Source organism: Macaca nemestrina, chromosome 15, assembly GCF_043159975.1.
Source record: "Macaca nemestrina isolate mMacNem1 chromosome 15, mMacNem.hap1, whole genome shotgun sequence".
In the NCBI taxonomy this organism is placed as follows: Eukaryota; Metazoa; Chordata; class Mammalia; order Primates; family Cercopithecidae; genus Macaca; species Macaca nemestrina.
Genome location: NC_092139.1, coordinates 29,382,490 through 29,406,954, shown reverse-complemented (window position 1 = coordinate 29,406,954; position 24,465 = coordinate 29,382,490). Strand labels below are relative to the sequence as shown.

Genomic DNA, 24,465 nt, shown 5'->3' with positions numbered 1-24,465 from the left:
TCTGCCTGTGGTGGCCCATTGCCCTGTTTCAGCCCAGCTCCTGGTGGGTGAGGGTGTTTGGCCATCCTGCTGCTACTGGTTCCTTCTCTCTTTTGGATCCCTTGCCTGAAATGCCTGCCACTCCTTTTCTTTGTCCGATAGATTACTTGTGTTCAAATCTCTCATCAACCGCATGCCAGCTGTGTGGCCTGGCACAAGTTTTTTTTGTTTTTTGTTTTTTGTTTTTTTTTTGAGATGGAGTCGTGCTCTGTCGCCCAATCTGGAGTGCAGTGGCATGGTCTCAGCTCGCTGCAACCTCCACCTCCCAGTTCAAGCAATTCCCCTGCCTCAGCCTCCCGAGTAGCTGGGATTACAGGAGACTGCCACCATGCCCGGCTAATTTTTTGTGTTTTTAGTAGAGACGGGGTTTCACCATGTTGGCCAGGCTGGTCTTGAACTCCTGACCTTGTGATCCACCTGCCTCGGCCTCCCAAAGTGCTGGGATTACAGGCATGAGCCACCACGCCCGGCCCTGGCAGAAGTTTTTTAACCTTTTAAAGCCCCAGTTTCCTCATCTATATATAAAGAGTTATAATAGTACGTTTGGTGAAGTGTAATGGGAAGGCATTGGAAGGTTTCAAGATTTTTGTAAAAACAAAATGACGTAATGCATGTAAAGTACTTAAAGCAACAGCACTCCAGAAGCACTCAGCAAGTGTTAACAATGATGATGATTCACTCAGTTCACAGCACCCCTGGGCTGGGTTAAGTTCTCTTCCTTTGTTTTCTCATACCATCTTATTATTTCACATGCCACATTGTATGTATTGTAATTGTTTGTGCCTATTTCCCCTGCTAGATTAAGAACGCCTTCAGCAATTCATTCAACAAGGGTTTGTGAGCCACTGTGCCAGCAACTAAGGATGCAGTGATAAACCAGGAGCTCTTGGTTTAGTGCAGAGTTCCGAAAGGCATGCCAGGAGAAACTAGTCCTGTGAGCTTGTCTCATGGTCAGTTAAATTTGGGGAATGCTGCTCATCATAGTGCCATTCAGAGATGAGGGTCCCTTTTAGTATTTTAAAGGTTCTGAGGAGTCTTGTATATAGTACAAGAACAGTCCTTTCAATTTGACTATGTGCTTTGGTCCCCAGTTCAAGAGGAGGTTGAAGTGGCATGGCAATGGTTAGAGACTCTGCTGGACGTGAACACCCTCTGGCTACCTAGGGACCTGTGGGCCTGCCACCTGGTGCCCTCATGGAGACAAGAAACCCTGGGTTGAACAACATGAAGCCCCAGTCACTGCAGCTGGTGCTGGAAGAGCAGGTGCTGGCACTACAGCAGCAGATGGTGGAGAATCAGGCAGCCTCCTGGCGGAAGCTGAAGAACTCCCAGGAGGCCCAGCAGAGACAAGCAACCCTTGTGAGGAAGCTGCAGGCCAAGGTGAGGCAGCTGCCCTTTTGAGGAGGGGAAAGAGAACAACCCCCAGAGCTGGGTGCTGAGATGAGATAAGGGTTGTAGGAGGCAGAGCCTTGTGGTGGGATTGGCCTACATCTAGCTTGGTGAGATAAGACCCAGACCTTCTAGCTTTCATGTACAGCTTCTCTTTTGATGCTCACAACTGTTCCATGAGGTATGTATTGTATCCTTTTTATTTTATTTTATTTTATTTTATTTTATTTTATTTTATTTTATTTTATTTTATTTTATTTTTGAGATAGGGTTTTGCTCTGTTGCCCAGGCTAGAGTGCAGTGGTATGATCACAGATCACTGCAGCCTCAACCTCCTGGGCTCAGGCAATCCTCCTGCCTCAGCCTCTCGAGTATCTGGGACCACATGTGTGCACCACTACTTTCGACTAATATTTCTCTTTTAAAGATGAAATTCACAAGGGTTAAGTTAGTTATCCAGGTTTCCTCACCTAGTCTAGAGCCAAAGCCCATGATTTTGCCTCTATGATATAAAAGGCATATAGAAAGTATTATTTATTTATTTATTTTTGAGATGGAGTCTCGCTTATATAGAAAGTGTTATTTAAATGCCCAAATAAGGCTAGACGCGGTGGCGCATGCCTGTAATCCCAGCACTTTGGGAGGCCAAGGTGGCTGTATCACCTGAGGTCAGGAGTTCGAGACCAGCCTGGCCAACATGGCAAAACCCTGTCTCTACTAAAAGTACAAAAATTAGCTGAGTGTGGTGGCATGTTCCTGTAATCTCAGCTACTCGGGAGGCTGAGGTAGGAGAATCACTTGAACCTGGGAGGCGGAGGTTCCAGTGAGCCAAGATTGCGCCACTGCACTCCAGCTTAGGAGACAGAGCAAGACTCCATCTCAAAAAAGAAAAAAATGCCCAAATAGAAACTATAAGATGTTATGGCCTTACCTTACTGTCACCACCCAGTTTCCCTGTTCATAGCAAGTTTGCCTAAGATCCTCAGGGGCCTTTGCTTTGGGCTGTTTGTGCCAGCTGTGTTCATTGCCCAGGGCCTGTTCTTTTTGCCACAGGTGCTGCAGTACCGGAGCTGGTGCCAAGAGCTGGAGAAGCGGCTGGAAGCCACTGGAGTGAGTGAGGCTGAGCTCTGTGTGCCCCTTGGGTCCTCAGTGAATATACTTGTTAGGTTTCATTTGTTCACTGAGGGAGGTTGGAGTGTACAAGTGAGGTGTTTGGTAGAAGTCTCTCTTTCTCAGCCTCTGAGAGGTTTATCACACTGATATCTTCATTGGACCTAACTGGCCTGTCAGATTCCAACCCTTGGTTCTCAAAGGACAAAATGTAAATTAGATTGGAAGGAGTGTGGGATTAGTGGGAAGAAGTGCATGTTTCCCCCAGCAGGTGTCAGTGTTTGTCTTAGATGCAGGCCTTTGCGAGCCTAGAGCACATTGTAGCAAAGGGATGTCTGTGCTATTAGAACTGGCTTTGAAAAACCCATTTATTTGCCTTTGTTCCAGCTCCCTCTCAGTACCTACTCACATTTTCCTCAGAAAAGTTCTCTCAGAGGAAGGAAAGAACCAAAACTTATTGAGCACCTTCAATGCAGGCCAGGCAGCATGAGGCACTGTCTCATACAGATGGTCCCCTGCAACTTAGGATTGCTGCAAGTTTTCAACTTTATGATGGTGTGAAAGCTATGTGCATTCAGTATGCTCCTTGGGTTATGATGGGGTTACATCTGGATAAACCCATTATTTGGGGTTGTTTTGTTTGCTTGTTTGGTTGGTTTTTGTTTGGTTGGTTGGTTGGTTGTTTTGAGACAGAGTCTTCTTACTCCGTCGCCCAGGCTGGAGTGCACTGGTGCAATCACGGGTCACTGCAGCCTTAGCCTCCTGGGCTTAAGCGATCATCCCACCTCAGCCTCCCAAAAAGTAGCTGGGACTACAGATACATGCCTCCACACCTGGCTAATTTTTTTATTTTTTGTAGACACAGGGTCTCTCTATGTTGCCCAGGCTGGTCTCAAATTCTTAGACTCAAGCAATCCTCCCACTGCTGGTATTACAAATGTGAGCCACTGCGTCCGGCCCAAACTCACTGTTAAGTTGAAAATATAAGTTGAAAAAAATGTTGGCCTGGCGCAGTGGCTCACACCTATGTAATCCCAGCACTCTGGGAGGTTGAGGTGGGTGGGTCACGAGGTCAGGGGTTCAAGACCCACCTAGCCAGCATGGTGAAACCCCATCCCTACTAAAAATACAAAAAATCAGCCAGGCATGATGGTGCCTGCCTGTAATCCCAGCTACTCGGGAGGCTGAGGCAGGAGAATCATTGAACCCAGGAGGCAGAGGTTGCAGTGAGCCAAGATTGCACCACTGCACTCTAGCCTGGGCAAGAGAGCTAGACTATCTCAAAAAAAAAAAAAGAAAAAAAGAAAATGTCATAAGTTGAAAACACATCTTTAACTTACATTCAACTTATGATGGGTTTATGGGATGAAATTCCAGCATAAGTCAAGGAGCATCTGTAATTGTGTCTCTTAACCTGCACAGCAACTTTCTGAAGGGAATGATATCACTTTCATTTTGTAGCTGGAGACACTGTAGCTCCAAGAAGTTAAGTGACTTCCCATGCTGGGTGTGGTAGCTCATGCCTGTAATCCCAGCACTTTGGGAGGCTGAGGTGGGTGGATCACTTGAGGCCAGGAATTCAAGAACAGCCTGGCTAACATGGCAAAACCCCGTCTCTACTAAAAATAGAAAAATTAGTCAGGCATGGTGGTGGGTGCCTGTAATCTCAACTACTTGGGCGACTAAGGCAGGAGAATCACTTGAACCTGGGAGGCAGTGGTTGCAGCGAGCTGAGATTATGCCATTGTACTCCAGCCTGGGTGACAGAGCGAGACTCCGTCTCCAGAAAAAAAAAAATGAAAGAAGTTAAGTCACTTCCCAAGGTCAAACAATTAGTATAGTGGAAGTTAAGGCCATTAGTGAAAGATATATCACTTCTTAGGTTGAAGATTCTTTTTTTTTTTTTTTTTTTTTTTTTTTTTGAGACGGAGTCTCGCTCTGTCGCCCAGGCTGGAGTGCAGTGGCCGGATCTCAGCTCACTGCAAGCTCCGCCTCCCGGGTTTACGCCATTCTCCTGCCTCAGCCTCCCGAGTAGCTGGGACTACAGGCGCCCGCCACCTCACCCGGCTAGTTTTTTGTATTTTTTAGTAGAGACGGGGTTTCACCGTGTTAGCCAGGATGGTCTCGATCTCCTGACCTCGTGATCCGCCCGTCTCGGCCTCCCAAAGTGCTGGGATTACAGGCTTGAGCCACCGCGCCCGGCCGAAGATTCTTTTTGCTACCGAAGGCCGTCTTTCAGGAGAGGTCATCATTTTACTTTTGGAGTGAGGGATGCAGTGATTGAGAAGAGAAGCATATTGCTAACAAAGGGGAGAAAGAATAAAAAGAAAATGGACTGTCATGGAAGGGAGCCTCAGGGAACTGGTCCGAGTGATGTTCTCTTTGGAGGTAATTAAGGCTTGTCTCTGTCTGGCGCAGGGACCAATCCCCCAGAGATGGGAAAATGTGGAGGAACCAAACCTGGATGAGCTGCTGGTCCGACTGGAGGAGGAGCAGCAGAGGTGATGGACCCTAAACTTTCTGACCTGGGTGATAGGCCAGTTGGTGGAAAAGGCTGATGGGAAACCTCTGCCCTGAGGGCTAATGTGGATTAGAGCCATGGACTTCAGCCATAGCCCTCTAATTCCTGCAATGAAAATTTCAGTGGTTGCCATCTTACTCCCAGGAGGTCCAAGTGTTGGACCAGACCTTTATTTTGTACCCGCTTTTACCGTTCCCCAGTGCAGGTGTGAGAGTCTAGCAGAGGTGAACACCCAGCTTCGACTGCACATGGAAAAAGCTGACGTGGTGAATAAAGCCCTTAGGGAAGATGTGGAAAAATTGACAGTGGACTGGAGCCGGGCCCGGGATGAGCTAATGAGGAAGGAGAGCCAGTGGCGGATGGAGCAGGAGGTAGGAAGAATGGGGACTGGAACTGCGAGAGGAAGGCTGTGCATTCTGGATGCTGCCCTGGTCAGTACTGGAAGGGGTTAACTTCAGGACTTGGATGGAAACTGAGCTGTTGCTGTTAAAGTCCCTGACCATCCTTACCTGTGCATGCTGGCAGCCTCACCCTTCTTGGGCCTTCAGCTTAGACCTGCTACTACCTGCCTAGTCTAGGTTCTGTTGGGAGGTAGCATGACACTCATAGCAACTCTTCCTGCAGCAGTGATGAGCTTAGGTTTTCAATGGATCTGAAAGCTTACTGACTCCTGGTCTGGAGGTCTTGCATATCTAGATGCTAAAGAGGTAGATATGAAACTGAATGGGAAAGAAAGAGCAGTTATGGGCCCTGGGGAATTTTCAGGTCCCAGCTGAAGGAAACAAATGTTTCCTGCATTTTTGCTTTGTGCTCAGTGGTTTATGTATATCATTGACTCCTCCTTAGAAAAGTCTGTGGTAATAGATCCCATTTGTTAAGCAGCTACTGTGTATCCTTTTCTAATCTGGCCCAGAGGAAGGCAATATACCATCCTAGGCTCTCTGACCTCTCGAATCCCACTGCCAACTTCATTAAACCCTTCAGCATAACCTGGATAGATACCCGTTCATAAACTATCTCCTGTAAGTCACTCCTTCCTTTCCTCAGTAGTCAGGAGGAATCCAAGACTCTTGTGTTGGCAAAAGATAGCCCTCTGCCTTTGGGTATGACCTGTGTTTCTGAACACACAGTTCTTCAAGGGCTACCTGAAAGGGGAGCACGGTCGCCTTCTCAGTCTATGGCGGGAGGTGGTGACATTCCGACGCCACTTCCTGGAAATGAAGTCAGCTACTGACAGGTCAGTGTGGGGAAAAGAATGGAGGAGGTTTGCCCCCACCAATTCTGGACTAATAACAGTGGGCTGCTATAGAAGTGGCATCAGCTATGGGGGTGGGGGAGTTGGTGGTGTTGGAAGCAGATGATTTTTCCTAGCCCTGCTTCTCAGGCTTCACTGGGCCTGATCACCACACTCCTTCCCTGGTTCTTAGTGGAGTCTGCTGTTTTCCTTGCTTGTACTCAGAGATTTGACGGAGCTAAAAGCTGAGCATGTGAGGCTTTCGGGGTCCCTGTTGACCTGTTGTCTGCGCTTGACTGTGGGAGCACAGTCTCGGGAACCCAACGGATCTGGAAGAATGGATGGGCGGGAGCCAGCCCAGCTGCTGCTGCTACTAGCCAAGACCCAGGAGCTGGAGAAGGAAGCCCATGAAAGGAGCCAGGAGTTAATACAGCTGAAGAGTCAAGGGGATCTGGAGAAGGCTGAACTTCAGGACCGGTGAGACGGCCTGGGGTCCCAGGAAGGGTTTGCTGAGAGAGAGCCGACTCCTTTAGAGGGTTAGGGACAGGCAGGGGAAATGCCAGGAACATTCCTACCATGGAGGGGGAGAAGATGTGCCCGAGGGAATCTGCTTTGAAACCTGATGCCACAGTTGGGTCTTGTACTGACCTCTGCCCTGTCTTTCAGCCCAGTTTCTCTCCTGTTGATGTACAGAGCTAGCTATCACTCCGTCCTCCATCAACACCAAAGTACTTGCCATTCCCAGAACAGCCAAGCTCTTTCCCTTCCCTGTCTTTGCACCTGCTAACTTTAGTCTGGAATGCCTCCCTCCCTTCTCTCTCTGCCTTATCCTCTAAGGCACAGTTCAAATATTACCTCTTTTTTTTTTTTTTTGAGACGGAGTCTCATTCTGTCGCCCAGGCTATTGTGCAGTGGAATGATCTCGACTACTGCAACCTCTGCCACCCGGGTTCAAGTGACTCTGCTGCCTCAGTCTCCCAAGTAGCTGGGACTGTTTACCGGCGCATGCCACCACTCCCTGCTAATATTTGTATTTTTAGTAGTTTTACCATGTTGGCCAGGCTGGTCTTAAACTCCTGACCTCACGTGATCCACCCGCCTTAGCCTCCCCAAGTGCTGGGATTACAAGCATGAGCCACTGCAGCTCACCGAAATGTAACCTCTTCTATGAAGCCTTCTCTGACCTCGGTAGCCTACTAAGTTACTGTGCCCCTGTGGTCTTTTGACCTCTTATTACAGCATTGATCTCATTGATGATTTAGTTTCCCCCACCTTCTTTTTTGGGTTAGGCTGTTTTAATTTTTGGATTATAATGAAGTAGGTTTTTAAAAAATAATGATGTAGAAGGGCAGGGAAATGAGCAGAGAGCCCCACTGAATCTCAGGACAAAGTTCATATATGCCCATGACGAGGGTTGTGTCTTCACCTGTTGGAGGTACATACATAAAATGCAGGGCTATTTTTCGTTTTTGCTTTTGGAGGCACTGAGAAGTACAAAAGCAGAGACCAAGTCTTAGTAAGTTTTGTATTTCTAGTGCTTTGTACTTCACCTGCCGTATACTAGACACTCAATATATTTTGTTTCTTTGTTTTTTGAGACAGAGTCTAGCTCTGTTACCCAGGCTGGAGTGCAGTATTGTAAACACAGCTCACCACAGCCTTGACCTGCTGGACTGAAGCAATTCTCCTGCCTCAGCCTCCAAAATAACTGGGACTACAGGCACGCACCACTATGCCTGGCTAATTTTTTAATTTTTTTGTAGAGGTGGGGTCTCGCTATGTTTCCCAGGCCAGTCTGGAGCTCCTGAGCTCAAGCAATCTTTCCACCTTGGCCTCTCAAAGTTCTAGGATTACAGGTTGAGCCACCGTGGCTGGCTAGTGAATGTTTGATGCAATACTTAGACAAATGACCATGCAGTGTGCTAAGGTTCTTAGAGATGGTATAGAATAAAATTATTAAGACTTTTGCTGAGCCAGGAGGATCACTTGAACCCAGGAGTTTGAGACCAGCCTGGGCAACATAGTGAGACCTTGTCTCTACTAAAAGTAAAAATAAAAAAATAGCCATGTGGTGGCATGCGCCTATAATTCTAGCTACTTGGGAAGCTGAGGCAGGAGGATTGCTTGAGAGTGAGCTATGATTGCACCACTGTACTCCAGCCTGGGCAACAGAGCAAGACCCTGTCTCAAAAAAAAATTTGAAAAAAAATTTGAAAAAAAATTAAACTTTTATATAGCATTCATTCAAGAAATATTTAGCCACTCACATGATAGCAAGCAGTAAGCTCCAAGTACAGTGTTAAGTGTTTGGTGATTTTGCTGGACCTTGAGATTAATATCAAGAAGGTTGAACATAATCTTCCCCAAATTGCCCTTCCTTTTTCCCTATCAGAGTCAGAACCTCGGGCTGGAGGGACCTTGGGACTATCCCATGTGCAATTCTGATGTTCTTATTGGCTTTAGGGTGCTTGACTTCAAGATCAAGCGAGGCCTGGAAGGGCCTGGGCCAGGGCTTTCCTTCAGCTCTCGGGCCCCCAAACACGTGTTCCAGCCTTGAGATGTGGTAAATCCCTGCATGTGTCTGAGTGGTTTTTTGCTCCCCCTCTTCAAGGCTATAGCATCATGTGGTATTCAGGGAGTGCAGAGGGGCTAGGGGTGCCTAAGGGATTTGGGGGAGGCTGCAGTTGGGAGTGGCTGGGGTTGGGGCTGGGGTGTGCTGCATTGTAGCTCTGTCCACATCCATGGGCTGTTCTGGTGACAGTGCTATGCTCTTCTCTTTAGGGTGACTGAGCTCTCTGCTCTGCTGACCCAGTCTCAGAAGCAAAATGAAGATTATGAAAAGATGGTAAAGGCTCTGAGAGAGACAGTGGAGATCCTGGTACGTGATCCTTTGTTCTGGAAAGGAATTGGTCGTGGGCTTGTAGGTTCCTTGTCCTTTATGGACAGATAGTACAGGATACCAGTTATATATTCTGTGATGAAATCCTCTAAAGCTAAAAAATAAATTTTGGGCCGGGCGCGGTGGCTCAAGCCTGTAATCCCAGCACTTTGGGAGGCCGAGACGGGCGGATCATGAGGTCAGGAGATCGAGACCATCCTGGCTAACACGGTGAAACCCCGTCTCTACTAAAAATACAAGAAAATTAGCCAGGCGAGGTGGCGGCGCCTGTAGTCCCAGCTACTCGGGAGGCTGAGGCAGGAGAATGGCGTGAACCCGGGGGAGCGGAGCTTGCAGTGAGCCGAGATCGCGCCACTGCACTCCAGCCTGGGGCACAGAGCAAGACTCCGTGTCAATAAATAAATAAATAAATAAATAAATAAATAAATTTTGGCTGAATCTGAAAATTAATTAACTCATTCATTTATTCATTGAATAAATATTGACTGCCTACTATCCCTACTGTATTCCTGGGGAAATTGCAATGGCATATGTATGCAGTGTGTCCTTACCAGAGAATTGACACATACCTTCAGAGACACATTGGCAAATTAGTGAGTTACCAGTAAGTGGATGTGTGGAGAGATTTAAAATCTAGTCACATGGGAAACAACTGAGAAGTACGGCAGTGTTTAGCCGGGAGAAGAAAGAGCTTGAGGCCCTTTGAAGGCCCTTGAAGACATGATAGACACCTTCACATATCTGAAGGACTGACACTGGGAAAAGAGAGTTTATGAAGGGCCGGGCGTGGTAGCTCATGCCTGTAATCCCAGCACTTTGGGAGGCCGAGGTGGGCGGATCACCTGAGGTCGGGAGTTTGAGACCAGCCTGACCAACATGCAAAAACTCCATCTTTACTAAAAAAATACAAAAAAATTAGCTGGATGTGGTGGCGCATGCCTGTAATCCCAGCTACTCGGGAGGCTGAGGCAGGAGAACCTGGGGAAATGGAGGTTGTGGTGGGCTGAGATTATGCCATTGCACTCCAGCCTGGGCAACAAGAGTGAAACTCCGTCTCAAAAAAGAAAAAAGAAAGGAGAATTTACATATTTAATGTTTTCCAGGGCAAAACCAATGTCAATAGCTAGAAGTTAATAGGGGAGTAGATTCTGGCTCACAACTAGAACTGTTCAGTAGTTGAACAGCCTGTCTTGTGAAGGAGTGAGGTTTTGGTCATTGGCTTAACATCTGCCAGGGATGTTATCAGAGGGATTCTCTAAGGTTGGATGTTAGAACCCTCCAGCTTAATACCATGTTTAATCTCTACAAGTTTTCAGATCTCTGATTTTAGGTAGCTCCCGAACCCCTATTCAAATGCACACCCCTAGTCTTCTCATCCAGGCTGAGATCAACAGGGATTGTAGCTTTCTGATTCCTTTTTTTTTTTTTTTTTTTTTTTCTCCAGGAATTTGCCAATTCAGAATATCCATGGGGCTCAGATAATGTAAATAAATGAAGTGGGTTCAGTTGTAAGAATTCTGGTTTTCCAGTGCTGTTGTATTTAGTTTTCAAGACTGCAGGGGTCACTTGAGCTCAATATTAAGGAAACTATGAGGAGTAATAGGGATTGTGAGACCCTGAATAATAAATGTCTCATCTAGAGGAGGCATCCACCATTCAACTTCAGTGAATCATTTCCATGTAGGAATGGGGGCTGGGTGTGGCCCATTTGTTAACTTTTTGGAAGAAGCCAGAAATTTACATTTTTATGTAAAATCTTTCCATTTATAAATGTTGATTCAAATTTTGTATAAGCCAAATAAAACATAGTTGCAAGTCTGTGTCTTCAGGCCTTCACTAACACAAATAGGAAGGAAGAGAGGAACTCCTGAGTCTTCAAGATTATGTCTAGCTTTAGGGCTAGAGGTTTCTCTGGTTTAGCATTAGGTCTCAAGCATCCATTTACTATTCAGAGACAGCACCCATCCCCTGTCTAATAATAGCTTACATTTATTGAACATTTGCATTGTTCCAGACACTATGTTGAATAATTTACATGCATTTTTAATTTAAGCCTCAAAACAAGTAGTTGCTGTTACTTATTTCTATTTTAAAGAAAAAGAAGCTCAAAGAAACTGTTGACTATGGTTACCAACATAGTAAATGATAGAGCAGAATTCTAATCAGTGAAGTCTAATTTGGAACTCGTTATCACTTAATCTAAACTTGTAATCACCACATCACATTGTCTTCAGACCCTTCGGGCAACATATTAGCATTGATGCATGGTCAGGGAAAAAGTGGGGCTGATAGAACAGACAGAATTAGACTTTGGTTGTTTGGGGTCCTGGAGTAATAAATTCACTTTTGATAGTTTGACTCTGAGGCTCTATTCTGTTCCCTGTTCAGGAGACAAATCACACAGAATTAATGGAACATGGAGCATCTCTTAGTAGGAATGCCCAAGAGGAGAAGTTGTCTTTACAGCAGGTGATCAAGGATATAACCCAGGTACTGGGAAGCCTCCTGTTCATGGTAACCAGGTTATGCCTCCACTCCCTAGGTCTCTATGTCCTTTCAGTCCTGTCTAGATTTCCAGTCTCTGAGGTTCGGGTGCTTAAAGTCTTGTGGGGATGAGTTTTGTGTGTTTGAAGACCAGAACCCTAAGAGATAGCTAAGCATTCGTGTCTTAGCACTACATGATGGGACAGGCCCTCTTTCCTGTTTCTAGCTGCAGTTCTCAGGCTGGAGGCTAGATTCTGGTCTTCAATATCTCAATCGTTTCTTCTTTCATTTCCTCATTTATTGTTACCTCAGACAGTGTTCTAGCCTTGTTGCTAGTCCTAGACTTGGGTGACCAAAGGTGGAGAGTTGAAGGAACCAGACTTTTATGCTCTCGGATACTCCCCTCCTTCCCCCAAGGGAGAGGACCTGAGAAGGAAAACATCAGGTTTGTCCAGGCTACAGGGTTAAGTCCCTGTATAGACTCTAGGCTTTGGTCAGTAGGGTGGTGACCTTGCTGTATTGGGTTTCAGGTCATGGTGGAAGAAGGGGACAATATAGCCCAAGGCTCTGATCATGAGAACTCTTTGGAATTGGACTCTAGTATCGTTTGCCAGTTTGATTACCAGGATCCAGACAAGGCTCTTACTCTGGTGCGTTCAGTGCTGACTCGGAGACGCCAGGCTGTGCAGGTAAGAACCCTCAGCATTCCCCCTCAGTCACGGGTGTATGTCTAAACTGGTTTGTGCCCCAGGTACCTCCCTAGCCTACACTATCCCTTTTACTTTGTTGACCAGTCATGAGGTATTTTGTCAGTATCTCAGAGTGAATCTGCCTGTGTCTGCTGAATTGTGCTTGTGAGTAGCAGGCACATTCTCCACGCCAATGGCGTGCTTCACTTTGTGTACAATCTTTGCATAACACTATGCAAAGATTGGGAACCAGAGCTCTGGGAGATTATTGGGTCAATGTTCTCCAACTCTGAGAGTCCTAGGCACACTTACCACTCCCCCGTGCCACTGTACATTTGGAGATGACGAACTCTAAGAATCTAGAGCCACAGAAGCCCAGTGACCTCTGAAGGACTGTCTTCTTGAATAGTTGCATCTCCCTTCTCAGCTTACTTTTGTTGCACCATCCCCCAACCCCCTTCTCCAGCCCCACTTTCAGGGTTCTGAAATCCCTCCTTTGCTCTTGCTCATCGTCTGGTTTCTCTTGCTCTCCCTCCACAGGACCTAAGGCAGCAGCTTGCAGGCTGTCAAGAGGCTGTGAACTTGTTGCAACAGCAGCATGATCAGTGGGAGGAAGAGGGCAAAGCCTTGAGACAGCGGCTGCAGAAGCTCACTGGGGAGCGGGACACTCTGGCAGGGCAGACTGTGGACCTCCAGGGAGAGGTGGACTCTCTCAGCAAGTGAGCAGATGGGCTGTTCATCCCACCCTCCCAGCCTGGTCTCGGTCTCAGTCATCATCCAGCCATTTACCCACTCCCATCAGGTTTTTGGGGTGCTGATCCTGTTCTCCCTGAGACTTGGCTGTTTTACCCTGTTTCCACTTGTTTCTCCAGAACAAGCTTTGGGGGTTGGAGTCTTTGTGATGATAAAAATGTTTCACACTCAACAGGGAAGATGGGATGTTGAAACAGGGTCTTTTGACCCTGTGATGCCTGCTTCCAGAAAGAATTTTAGGTCCCACGGTCTCTGCTCATCTCTGATTCCCTTCTTCCAGGGAGCGAGAGCTGCTGCAGAAGGCCAGGGAAGAGCTGCGGCAGCAGCTGGAGGTGCTAGAGCAGGAGGCATGGCGCCTGCGAAGGGCAAATGTGGAGCTTCAGCTGCAGGGGGACTCTGCCCAGGGCCAGAAGGAGGAACAGCAGGAGGAGCTGCACCTGGCTGTCCGGGAGAGGGCGCGTCTGTAAGTGAGACCAGTCTCCTCCTTGCGGGGGCCTGGTCTTCCTTCAATTCTACACCCTCCCCTCCTACTGTCCTCTCTTAGAAAGTAGAGTATGTAGAACTCTGGCATGCAGTGGGTTCAGATTAGCTTGCTGCTTCTTCCTTTGCAGAAAGATGAATATGGAAAGTTCATGGTTGGTTAAGTCTTAGTTGATCACCCATATGGGATGAGACACTGAGGGGGATACAGAAATGAATAAGACAAAAGCCCTGATTTCAGGGAACTTGCCAGAAGACAGACAACTGTGACATGAGGCTGGATGAAGTATGAGTTAAATAGAGTTTCAGACTAAGTCCTTTGGGAGCACAGGAGTGACAGCTAATTATTGAGGTCTAGGGAATGTTTTATGGAGGAGAGAGTAGACTCTGAGCTGGGCCTTGACCTATTTGGTTAATAGAGAGTGGGAGAAGAGCTCAAGGAATAGATTAGCACAGAAAAGGAGGCAGGAACGTTCATGGCATGTTCAGAGTGGGCTGGGCTGGCTAAAGGGTAAGCCTTATACAGGGAAGTAGTGGGAAATGCGCTAGCTGGTCAAGAAAAGGAAATCCAGAATCAATGGCCCCAGCTAATCTGTAAATTCCCCTTTATGATGTCACAGAAAAAGCAAGGACTTTGAGCTGGGCAAAAGCTTCGTTTGAATTATGGCTCTGTCACATGGACAGATTATTTGTAGAATGATGATGATAATATTTACCTTGAAGGGTTGCTGGGAAGATGAGAGCAATGTTTTGGAAAATGCCAGCATAGAACCTGGCGTATGGTAGGTCTTTAATAACTGGGGGCAGGGATATATCTTCATCTTTGCTGTATTTCCCTCCTCTCCTGTGCCCTAGTTCCTTGTACCTGGTAGTCATGAATAGTGGAAGCTTGAAGGGCTGCCATAAGGGTCATGACTTGTGCTAAGAATGATCTCCCTGTACCAAGGAGAAGGGCAGACAATCCACAGAGATCATAATATGTTTTTAAATTTATTTATCTGACTTGATAATACATTTATATGATTCAAAAGTCAAAACTATTTTAAGGCTAGGCACCCCTGTAATTCCAACCCTTTCAGAGGCCTTAGTGGGAGGATCACTTGAGGCCAGGAGTTTAAGACCAGCCTGGGCAACATAGTGAGACCTCCATCTCTACAGGAACAGCAAAAAATTAGCTGAACGTGGTGGCATGTGCCTGTAGCCATGGCAGGGTGAGATGGGAGGATCACATGAGCCCCCAGGAGTTTGAGGCTTCAGTGAGCTAAGAAGATACAGAGAGAGAAGTCTCACTCTCATTTGTGCTTTCTCCATCCCATTTCCCTTCCCCCTTTAGGCAACCATTTTAGTTGACTTCTTGTTTATCTTGCCAGTGTTCCTTCATGCAAATATGGGCATATATTCTTTCTTCCCCCACTTTCTTGTATAAAAGGTAGTGTATTATGTATATACTGTTCTGCACCTTGATTTTTTTTCAGTTGACATGTCTTAGAAGTCTTTCCTTATCAGTGTTTATAGACCATCCTCATCCTGTTGCATAGCAAAGGTGATTAAATTCCTGTTACCTTTGGGGTTACGGCCCATCCCTAAGAGTTCCTCTAGATTCCTCTCCTTCCCATCTTAGTCAGGAGATGCTGGTGGGCCTGGAAGCCAAACAGTCAGAATCACTCAGTGAACTGATCACTCTTCGGGAAGCCCTGGAGTCAAGTCGCCTGGAAGGGGAGTTACTGAGGCAAGAGCAAACGGAAGTGACCGCAGCGCTGGCTAGGGTGCGTGGCCTCCTCTCCTCATTTGCTGGGTGGGCGGCTTCGAAAGTGTGTTCCCATGCAGCCTGCCTCATTCTTCACCTTCAAGCCAGGATCCCTCATCTTTCCTCAGTCATTAGTCTGCTTCTGGGTTCTCTATCTTCCAGCATACCCTCTATATTGGAATTAGAATGGGTTTTCTAAAGTATAAACCTGGTTATGTCAGTCTCTTAAAACCATTCAATGGCTTTCTAGCTCTGTGGTGCCACATTCGAAACTTTTTGTCATGTGCCCCAAACTGTGTTTTAGCCTCCCCTTCTACTGCAAAACGCTTCCTAAACATTTCATATCCTTTGCTCCTGCCACAGAGCAGTAATTGCCTTTTCAGTTATTCCATGTTCTTTCATGACTCCAATACTCTGCATATACTTTTCCCTTTCTCTGCACTACTTCTTTCCTCCTCCTTTATGCTCAAACTCTTCCTCATCTCTCAATTCCCAACTTAATCATCAACTCCTCTACCAAGCATATTTTTTTTTTTTTTTTTTTTTTGAGACGGAGTCTCACGCTGTTGCCCAGGCTGGAGTGCAGTGGCGCGATCTCGGCTCACTGCAAGCTCCGCCTCCTGGGTTCACGCCATTCTCCTGCCTCAGCCTCCTGAGTAGCTAGGACTACAGGCGCCCGCCACCGCGCCCGGCTAATTTTTTGTATTTTTAGTAGAGACGGGGTTTCACTGTGGTCTCGATCTCCTGACCTTGTGATCCGCCCGCCTCGGCCTCCCAAAGTGCTGGGATTACAGGCTTGAGCCACCGCGCCCGGCCTACCAAGCATATTTGACTCTTCCAAACTATATTAATATTTTTTTTGAGTTCCCAGAGCACTTTGTGCTTACATTTTCTGTGGCGTCATTACAATCATAGTCATTTCTCTATCCTAACATTGGTATCTCTATACTGTGAGCTCCCGTCTTACTGCTTAATGAATGAATCAAGGGAAAACTTGTTTAGAATGCAGGAGAGGGAATGGAGTATTAACTAATCTCGTACCAAAAAGCAGCAGTATTGGGAATGTGAACTGTTCACTGTTCCAGGAAAATTGGAAATTTGAAACTCTTTAACCCTCTGTTTTTTAGGCAGAGCAGTCAATTGCAGAGCTGTCGAGTTCTGAAAACACCCTGAAGACAGAAGTAGCTGATCTTCGGGCTGCAGCTGTCAAGCTCAGTGCCTTAAATGAGGCTTTGGCCTTAGATAAAGTTGGGCTGAACCAGCAGCTTCTCCAGGTGAGCAAAGATTTTCCTGGTCCCCAGGGAAGGGCTGGGCCCTAACTGAGGGCAAGACAGATCAGCTCCCAAATGTAGGTCTGAAATGAGCAAAAGGAACATTTACAATGCAGAGGAGAGCAAATACTGTAAGGATTGGGCTTAGCCATTATAAATATTCCCCTCCCACACCTCCAGCAGAACCAGCTCTGGGCTTTAGGGTAAGTCATTAAGGTTGGGAAGGGGCCCATGTGTTCTGGAAGGAAGACTAGGTTTTGGCTGGGGTTTTCTTGAGATGGATCCTCTGTCACCTAGGCTGGAGTGCAGCGGTGTGATCTTAGCTCACTGAAGTCTCCATCTCCTGGGTTCAAGCAGTCTCCTGCCTCAGCCTCCTGAGTAGCTGGGATTACAGGCATGTGTCACCACACCTGGCTAATTTTTTTTTGAGATGGAATTTTGCTCTTGTTGCCCAGGCTGGAGTGCAGTGGCACGATCTTGGCTCACTGCAACCTCCGCATCCCGGGTTCAAGCAATTCTCCTGCCTCAGCCTCCCGAATATCTGGGATTACAGGCATGCATCACCATGCCTGGCTAATTTTGTATTTTTAGTAAAGACAGGGTTTTACAATGTTGGTCAGGCTGTTCTCAAACTCCTGACCTCAGGTGATCCACGTGCCTCAGCCTCCCAAAGTGCTGGGATTACAGGCGTGAGCCACTGCACTTGGCTGCCCCGGGCTAATTTTTGTATTTTTAGTAGAGATGGGGTTTCACCATGTTGGCCAGGCTGGTCTCGAACTCCTGACCTCAGGTGATCCATCCACCTCAGCCTCCCGAAGTCCTGGGATTACAGGCGTGAGCCACCATGCCCGGCCAAAGACTAGGCTGTTAATTCTGTTGGGTGAGATAATAGCAATCACCAGAAAAGAATCTGCTGAAGATCCTAAATCCCAAAGAATCTTTTCTATAGGTTACAAATTTAACCTATAATTATAGTGATGGAACCTCCTTGCAACCTCTGTTTCCTTGAGTGTTCTCTATTCCATTATTCTGAATTATTTGAGAGCAGGATTTTGCCTTTCATATCTCCATCCCCAGCATCCAGCCCATCTAGTACCTGGACTATAGGCACTAGATCAAATGAATGGATTTTCCCCCCATCTTATAAACACTCCTTTGTTCATCTTTGGAGAATAGATTCATATCCCACTTGGATTTCAGTCTTAGCATTTGATTCCTAAACTAATCATTTGTCTTTGATGCCTGTACTCCCTTCCCTTTTTGGCCAGTAGTTAGAGGAGGAGAACCAGTCTGTGTGCAGCAGAATGGAGGCCGCAGAGCAGATGAGAAACGCTTTGCAGGTAGACCTGGTGGAGGCAGAGAAGAGGCGGGAAGCCCTGTGGGAAAAGAACACTCACCTGGAGGTTCAGCTGCAGAAAGCTGAGGAGGCTGGGGCTGAGCTGCAGGCAGATCTCAGGGGCATCCAAGAAGAGAAGGAAGAAATTCAAAAGAAACTAAGCGAGGTAAGAAGGCAAAATGGACACCATCACATTTAGGTGTAATACATGCTCATTATAAAAAATTAAAACACTACAGAAATTATCTGGAAAGTGAAAAAGTCTTACTTCCTAGAAATGATCAGTGTTACTAGTTTGCAGTATATCTTCCAATTTTAAAAAAAGAATGCCTATAAGAATTCTTCACTGAGGCTGGGCGCAGTGTCTCATGCCTGTAATCCCAGCAGTTTGGGAGGCCGAGGTGGGCGGATCACAAGGTCAGAGGTTCGAGACCAGCCTGACCAACATAGTGAAACCCTGTCTCTACTAAAAATACATAAATTAGCCTGGTGTGGTGGCACGCACCTGTAATCCCAGCTACTCAGGAGGCTGAGGCAGGAGAATCTCGCTTGAACCTGGGAGGCGCAGGTTGCAGTGAGCCGAGATCGTGCCACTGCACTCCAACCTGGGCAACAGAATGACACTCTGTCTCAAAAAAACAAAAAGAATTCTTCACTAATTCTCCACTACTTCACACCACCCAGTTTGAATTAGAAGCTTCTCCTTATACTCTGATAGCACTGTATGCTTATTTTAACCACCACATTCCTCATGCTATAATTATCTGTTTATATGTCTTCACCATTAGACCAAAAGCTCTTTGAAGGCAAAGCTATGTCTTAGTTGTTTTTATTCCTCCAGCTTTTAGCATAGTGCCTACCACATAACAGGGGCTGAGTAAATTTTTTTCCTGACCCAATGAATGACCTGGCTCAAAGGTCATCTTTCTCCTCTACACAACCTCTCATTGTCCTAATAATTGTACCGATTCTCCCTTCACAGAGTCCCTTTCTCGGGACATTGATGACTTTCTTCCTAGTATTATGTGTGCATCTTCTCAAGACTAAAACCTCCTTAGGGGCAGGTGTCAAGCTGTCCCTAGCACAGGGTCTTGCTCACAGGGGAGCATTCTTCCTGGGCTGGGGGATCTGTGGGCTGATCAGGGAAATAGATAAATGCCGCATGCTATTGGGTAAGCAATCCGGGCTCACAGAGCTGGGTCCAGAATCTCTGAAGAGCCAATGACCCTAACCTGGTGGTAGCGGCCCCAGGGGGAATCCAGGCTCTGCTCCATCTCTCACCACATTCTTCTCCTCAGTCACATCACCAGCAGGAGGCAGCCACGACTCAGCTGGAGCAGCTACATCAGGAGGCAAAGCGACAGGAAGAAGTGCTTGCCAGGGCAGTACAGGAGAAGGAGGCCCTAGTACGAGAGAAAGCGGCTCTGGAGGTGCGGCTGCAGGCTGTGGAGCGCGACCGGCAGGACCTCGCTGAACAACTCCAGGGGCTCAGGTAGGGCCCAGACTCAATTCAGCCAAGCACAGAGAGAGCTTTGCAAGGCAAAGGCGTGAAGCTAAGCTCCCTGCCGTAAGTATGTAGGTCCTAAATTGATTATGAATTTATAATTGCCCCCCTAACTTCTCCAGGTAGCCAGTACTTAGAACCCAACTCCTCCTGAGGAAGGGTAAGGGGCTTGATGGGTAAGAAACTCTTCTGATTCCTGAACCTCACAGCTCAGCCAAGGAGCTACTAGAGAGCAGTCTGTTTGAAGCCCAACAACAAAATTCTGTGATAGAGGTCACCAAGGGGCAGCTGGAGGTCCAGATTCAAACTGTCACTCAAGCCAAGGAAGTAATCCAAGGTGAGAACCCAACTGGGATGGGGCGCACTCCATTCCATGGAGATGTTGAAGAGACAGGAAGACAGTGGGAGACAATTAGAGGTCCTTCTCCAGTAGGGTGCAGGTCCTCTGAGATGAGAGTTGCTCATGAGATCAGGGGAGAGGGAGAATTTTATTAGGTAAAAGGAGGGGGGCAGAGGCCTGATCCTGTCCCTGGCATGTTAGGGGAAGTGAGGTGCCTGAAGCTGGAACTGGACACTGAACGGAGCCAGGCAGAGCAGGAGCGGGATGCTGCAGCCAGACAACTGGCCCGGGCTGAGCAAGAAGGGAAGACTGCCTTGGAGCAGCAGAAGGCAGCCCATGAGGAGGAGGTGAACCGGCTCCAGGAGAAATGGGTAAGTGGTCGATGTGGCCGGGGATGGTCTCCCTTCCATGAGTGTTCCACCTGCTGCCTCTTGGTCCAGTTATTGCTGCTCGTATGAGTGAAATTTGGTCCCCAAGCTGTAAAATCCAACTTCCTGCTATTAAATGAGTTAATATATGAAAAGCACTAAGAGTAGTTCCTGGCATATAGTGGGCTCTCTATTTGTGTTAGCCATTATTATTGTTGTTATGTTGGTGTGTACAGAGAATTGAGAGTGGACCCTGGGATTTAGGATTATTAAACTGCCCTCAGGATGAAAACCAGGGAGAGGAATATCTTGGATGCATTCTTGTGCAGTTCAGAACTGTGTTTTGTCTTTTAATTATGTAATTTAGTCCATTTGGTTTTATTGTGATTTTAGTTGTATTTGGATTTATTTATGCCATCTTAGGTTATTTGTCCTACCTTTTTATATCTTTTTTTTTTCTCTTGAGACAGAGTATCACTCTGTCCCTCAGGGTGGAGTGCAATGGTGCGATCTTGGCCCACTGCAACCTTCGCCTCCTGGGATCAGGTGATTCTCCTGCCTCAGCCTCCTAAGTAGCTGGGATTACAGGTGTGCCCCACCACACCCGGCTAATTTTTATATTTTTAGTAGAGACAGGGTTTCACCATGTTGGCCAGGCTGGTGTCAAACTGACCTTGTGATCCACCTGCCTCAGCCTCCTAAAGCGCAGGGTACAGCCTTTTTTATATCTTTTAGGGAGGGGAAAGTACCTTTCTTAACTTCTTTCAGAGGATTAAGTTGAGTGATTAAGTTGTATTCTTTTCTCACCTCTTTTTTCTCTCTGCAACTGTGGATAATATGTACTTTATTTTAAAAATCCTGTTAGTGGTTACCTTTAATATATATATATATATATATATATATATATTTTTTTTTTTTTTTTTTTTTTTTTTTTTTGAGACGGAGTCTCGCTCTGTCACCCAGGCTGGAGTGCAGTGGCGCAATCTCGGCTCACTGCAAGCTCCGCCTCCCGGGTTCACGCCATTCTCCGGCCTCAGCCTCCCGAGTAGCTGGGACTACAGGCGCCCGCCACCGCGCCCGGCTAATTTTTTTCTATTTTTAGTAGAGACGGGGTTTCACCATGGTCTCGATCTCCTGACCTTGTGATCCGCCCGCCTCGGTCTTCCAAAGTGCTGGGATTACAGGCGTGAGCCACCGCGCCCGGCCCCTTTAATATTTTTAAACATATACTTAATAGAATCTCAAGGTTCAGTAGTTTTACCCTTTTCCTGAATGATACAAGGGTCTTAGAACATTTTACCTGGGCCAGGCACAGTGGCTCACGCCTGTCATCTCAGCACTTTGGGAGGCTGAGGTGGGCAGATTGCTTGAGCCCAGGAGTTTGAGACCAGCCTGGACAACATGGCGAAACCCCATTCCCTACAAAAAAAAAAAATACAAAAATTAGCCAGGGATGGTGGTACACACTGTAGTCCCAGCTACTTGGAAGGCTGAGGGGGGAGGATCACTTGAGCCCAGGAGGTTAAGGCTGGGGTGAGCTGAGCATCACTGCATTCCAGCCTGAGTGACAGAGTGAGACCCTGTCTCAAAAAAAAAAAAAAAACGTTTTACTTGTTTCACTCCTCCCTAATTTATAGGCTGTTTTGTTCGGTGTGCTCAGTTCTAACTAGTTTAACACCACAATTTATGATTTTTTAATTGTTTTATACAGTCAATATTTGTTCAGATACAACAATGAATTTATACCTTTTCTGTTCACCATTCTTTCTTGCATATCAGACTTTCTATTCAGATTTATTTTTCTTTTGCCTGAAGTAGGATTTTCTTTGGTAAGGGTCTGTTGGTAGTTAATTGTCTGAAGATGTTTCTATTTTATTTTTATTCTTCTATTGAGGCAGGGTCTCACTCTGTCACCCAGACTGGAGTGCAGTGGTGTGATCATGGCCGACTGAAGCCTCGACCTCCTGGGCTCAGGTGATCCTCCCACCTCAGCCTCCTGGGTAGCTGGGATTATAGGCATATGCCATCATGCCTGGTTAATTTTTTTTTTTTTTTTTTTTTTTGTATTTTTGGTAGAGATGGGGTTTCACCATGTTTCCCAGGCTGGTCTCAAACTCCTGGGCTCAAGCAATCCACCCGCCCTTGGCCTCCCGAAGTGTTGGGATTACAGATGTGAGCCACCACGCCCAGCCTACTTTTATTCATGAAAGATAGTTTCTGGCTTTGTTCAGGGTTAAAAAAAAATAGATAGATAGATAGATAGATAGATAGATAGATAGATAGATAGATAGATAGATAGATAGATTCACTAAGTAAAAAATTCAGATATAAGTTTCTAGGATGAGAATTATTTTCTCTCAACATTGTTGGTATTGAGAAGTTAGCTTTCATTTTAATAATTCCACAATTTCTTGTGTTAATTTATTTATTTATTTTTTAGTTTTTTGAGACAGAGTCTTGCTCTGTCACCCAGGCTGGAGTGCAGTGGTGCAATCTTGGCTCACTGCAACCTCCACCTCCTGAGTTCATGCAGTTATCCTGCCTCAGCCTCTAGAGTAGCTGGGATTACAGGCATGTACCACCATGCCCGGCTAATTTTTTTGTATTTTTAGTAGAGATGGGGTTTCACCGTGTTGCCAGGCTGGTCTCAAACTCCTGGGCTCAAGTGATCCACCTGCCTCGGCCTCCCAAAGTGCTGGGATTAAAGGCGTGAGACCATGCCCAGCAATTTCTTGTGTTTAGATGTGTATTTCTTTTATTTGGTTGGAATTTCTTAGACTTCCTGAAGTTAAGATTTCATGTTGAAACATCAATTCTGGAAAATTCTCATATATTATCTCTTCAATATTATGTCTTTCCTGCCGTCCTGCTTTTATTTATTTACTCTTAAAAAAAAATTTTTTTTTTTGGCTGGTTGTGGTGGCTCACACCTGTAATCCCAGCACTTTGGGAGGCTGAGGTGGGCGGATCACGGGAGTTCGAGACCAGCCCCACCAACATGGAGAAACCCCATCTCTACTAAATATACAAAATTAGCCGGTTGTGGTAGCACATCCCTGTAATCCTAGCTACTAGGGAGGCTGAGGCAGGAGAATCACTTGAACCTGGGAGGCGGAGGTTGTGATGAGCTGAGATGACGCCATTGCACTCCAGCCTGGACAACAAGAACGAAACTCCATCTCAAAACAAAAAAAATTTTTTTAAATTATTTTTTTAGAGACAGGGTCTTGCCCTGTTACCCAGGCTAGAGTATAGTGGTACAATCATAGCTCACTGCAGCCTCAAACTCCTGAGCTCAAGTGATTCCTCCTGCCACAGCCTCCAACTAGCTGGAACTACAGGCACGTGCCACCATGCCCAGCTAATTTTTTAATTTTAATTTTAATTTTATTATTATTATTTTTTTAGAGATGGGGTCTTGCTGTGTTGCCCAGGCTGGTCTCGAACTCCTGGGCTCAAGCCGTCCTCTCACCTCAGCCTCCCACATAAGCTGGGACTACAGGTGCGTGCCACCATACTTCTCTCTTTCTGTACTCTGGTTAGTTGTATGTCAGACCTTTTTACTCTATCCTTCTTTTACTCTATCCTTCACTGCCTCTTGCATTTTACATGTTTACTTTTCTCTTCCTATGCTGTGTTCTGGATTATTTTTTTCAGATCTCTCATCTAGTTACTGATTTTCCTTTTAAGCTGTGTCGAATCTGATGTTTAGTCTATTTACCAAGTTTTAAATTTCACTTTTTAAGTTTTTTTCTAGACATTCTATTTGGTTATTTTTTCATCTCTTCTTGGTCATTTTTTTCAGTCTCTTTTCCCTAATTTGTATTTTCAGTCCCTTCTTTCAAACATATGAAACATACTTGTGTCCTGTCTAGTAATTCCAATAACTATTAATTAATGTTTTGGGGTCTGGTTCTGTAATTTGTTGTTTCTGTTGGCTATTACTCATGGGCTTGTTTCCCTGTGTTTTTGTGATTCTTGACTATGAGCTCATGTTCTTTGGAACTTTTCCTTTTTTTTTCTTTTTTCTTTTTATATTTTCTTTTTTCCCACCAGAGACCTTTGTTCTGAGGAAGTTTTTCTGTGGGAATCTTTTTAGGCCTGAGGCAAAGGAGTTTTTCCTCAGAGGATTTGTTTATGCTTCTGTCAGGAAGCTGGGGGACCAGCATCCCAGGACCACCTTAAAGTAAATTTTCTGTTTAAAGTTTTTTGACCCACAGTCAGGCCCAGACCCCATGTGCAGCTTAGCTTCTGGTTATGAATTCTCAGAGGAGACTTTTTTCCTACCCTGTATCAAGGTT

At 46.1% G+C, this 24,465-nt stretch overlaps 1 protein-coding gene across 15 annotated transcripts in view; it reads left to right on the top strand.

Moving 5' to 3' along the window:
* The window catches only part of LOC105496265 (centrosomal protein 250), a 62,766-nt gene that overhangs the window by 6,705 nt on the left and 31,596 nt on the right, over window positions 1-24,465 (top strand). For 9 of the 15 annotated variants that reach the window (XR_011613388.1, XM_011766511.2, XM_011766512.2 and 6 more), the window contains 17 exons: window positions 1,131-1,419; window positions 2,482-2,538; window positions 4,957-5,039; window positions 5,265-5,430; window positions 6,190-6,296; window positions 6,519-6,770; window positions 9,075-9,171; window positions 11,581-11,682; window positions 12,207-12,365; window positions 12,906-13,084; window positions 13,399-13,581; window positions 15,220-15,364; window positions 16,473-16,619; window positions 17,888-18,118; window positions 19,251-19,444; window positions 19,666-19,793; window positions 19,998-20,167. Coding sequence is in view for 14 of the 15 variants with exons in the window: in XM_011766511.2 (XP_011764813.2) it covers window positions 1,234-1,419; window positions 2,482-2,538; window positions 4,957-5,039; window positions 5,265-5,430; window positions 6,190-6,296; window positions 6,519-6,770; window positions 9,075-9,171; window positions 11,581-11,682; window positions 12,207-12,365; window positions 12,906-13,084; window positions 13,399-13,581; window positions 15,220-15,364; window positions 16,473-16,619; window positions 17,888-18,118; window positions 19,251-19,444; window positions 19,666-19,793; window positions 19,998-20,167 (2,586 nt within the window). In the remaining variant the exon portion in view is untranslated. Of the gene's footprint in view, window positions 1-1,130; window positions 1,420-2,481; window positions 2,539-4,956; window positions 5,040-5,259; window positions 5,431-6,189; window positions 6,297-6,518; window positions 6,771-8,760; window positions 8,857-9,074; window positions 9,172-11,580; window positions 11,683-11,998; window positions 12,122-12,206; window positions 12,366-12,905; window positions 13,085-13,398; window positions 13,582-13,631; window positions 14,381-15,219; window positions 15,365-16,472; window positions 16,620-17,884; window positions 18,119-19,250; window positions 19,445-19,665; window positions 19,794-19,997; window positions 20,168-24,465 lie in introns of those variants that run through there. The other 6 variants (XM_011766513.2, XM_071079448.1, XM_011766515.2 and 3 more) reach the window with 6 other exon arrangements.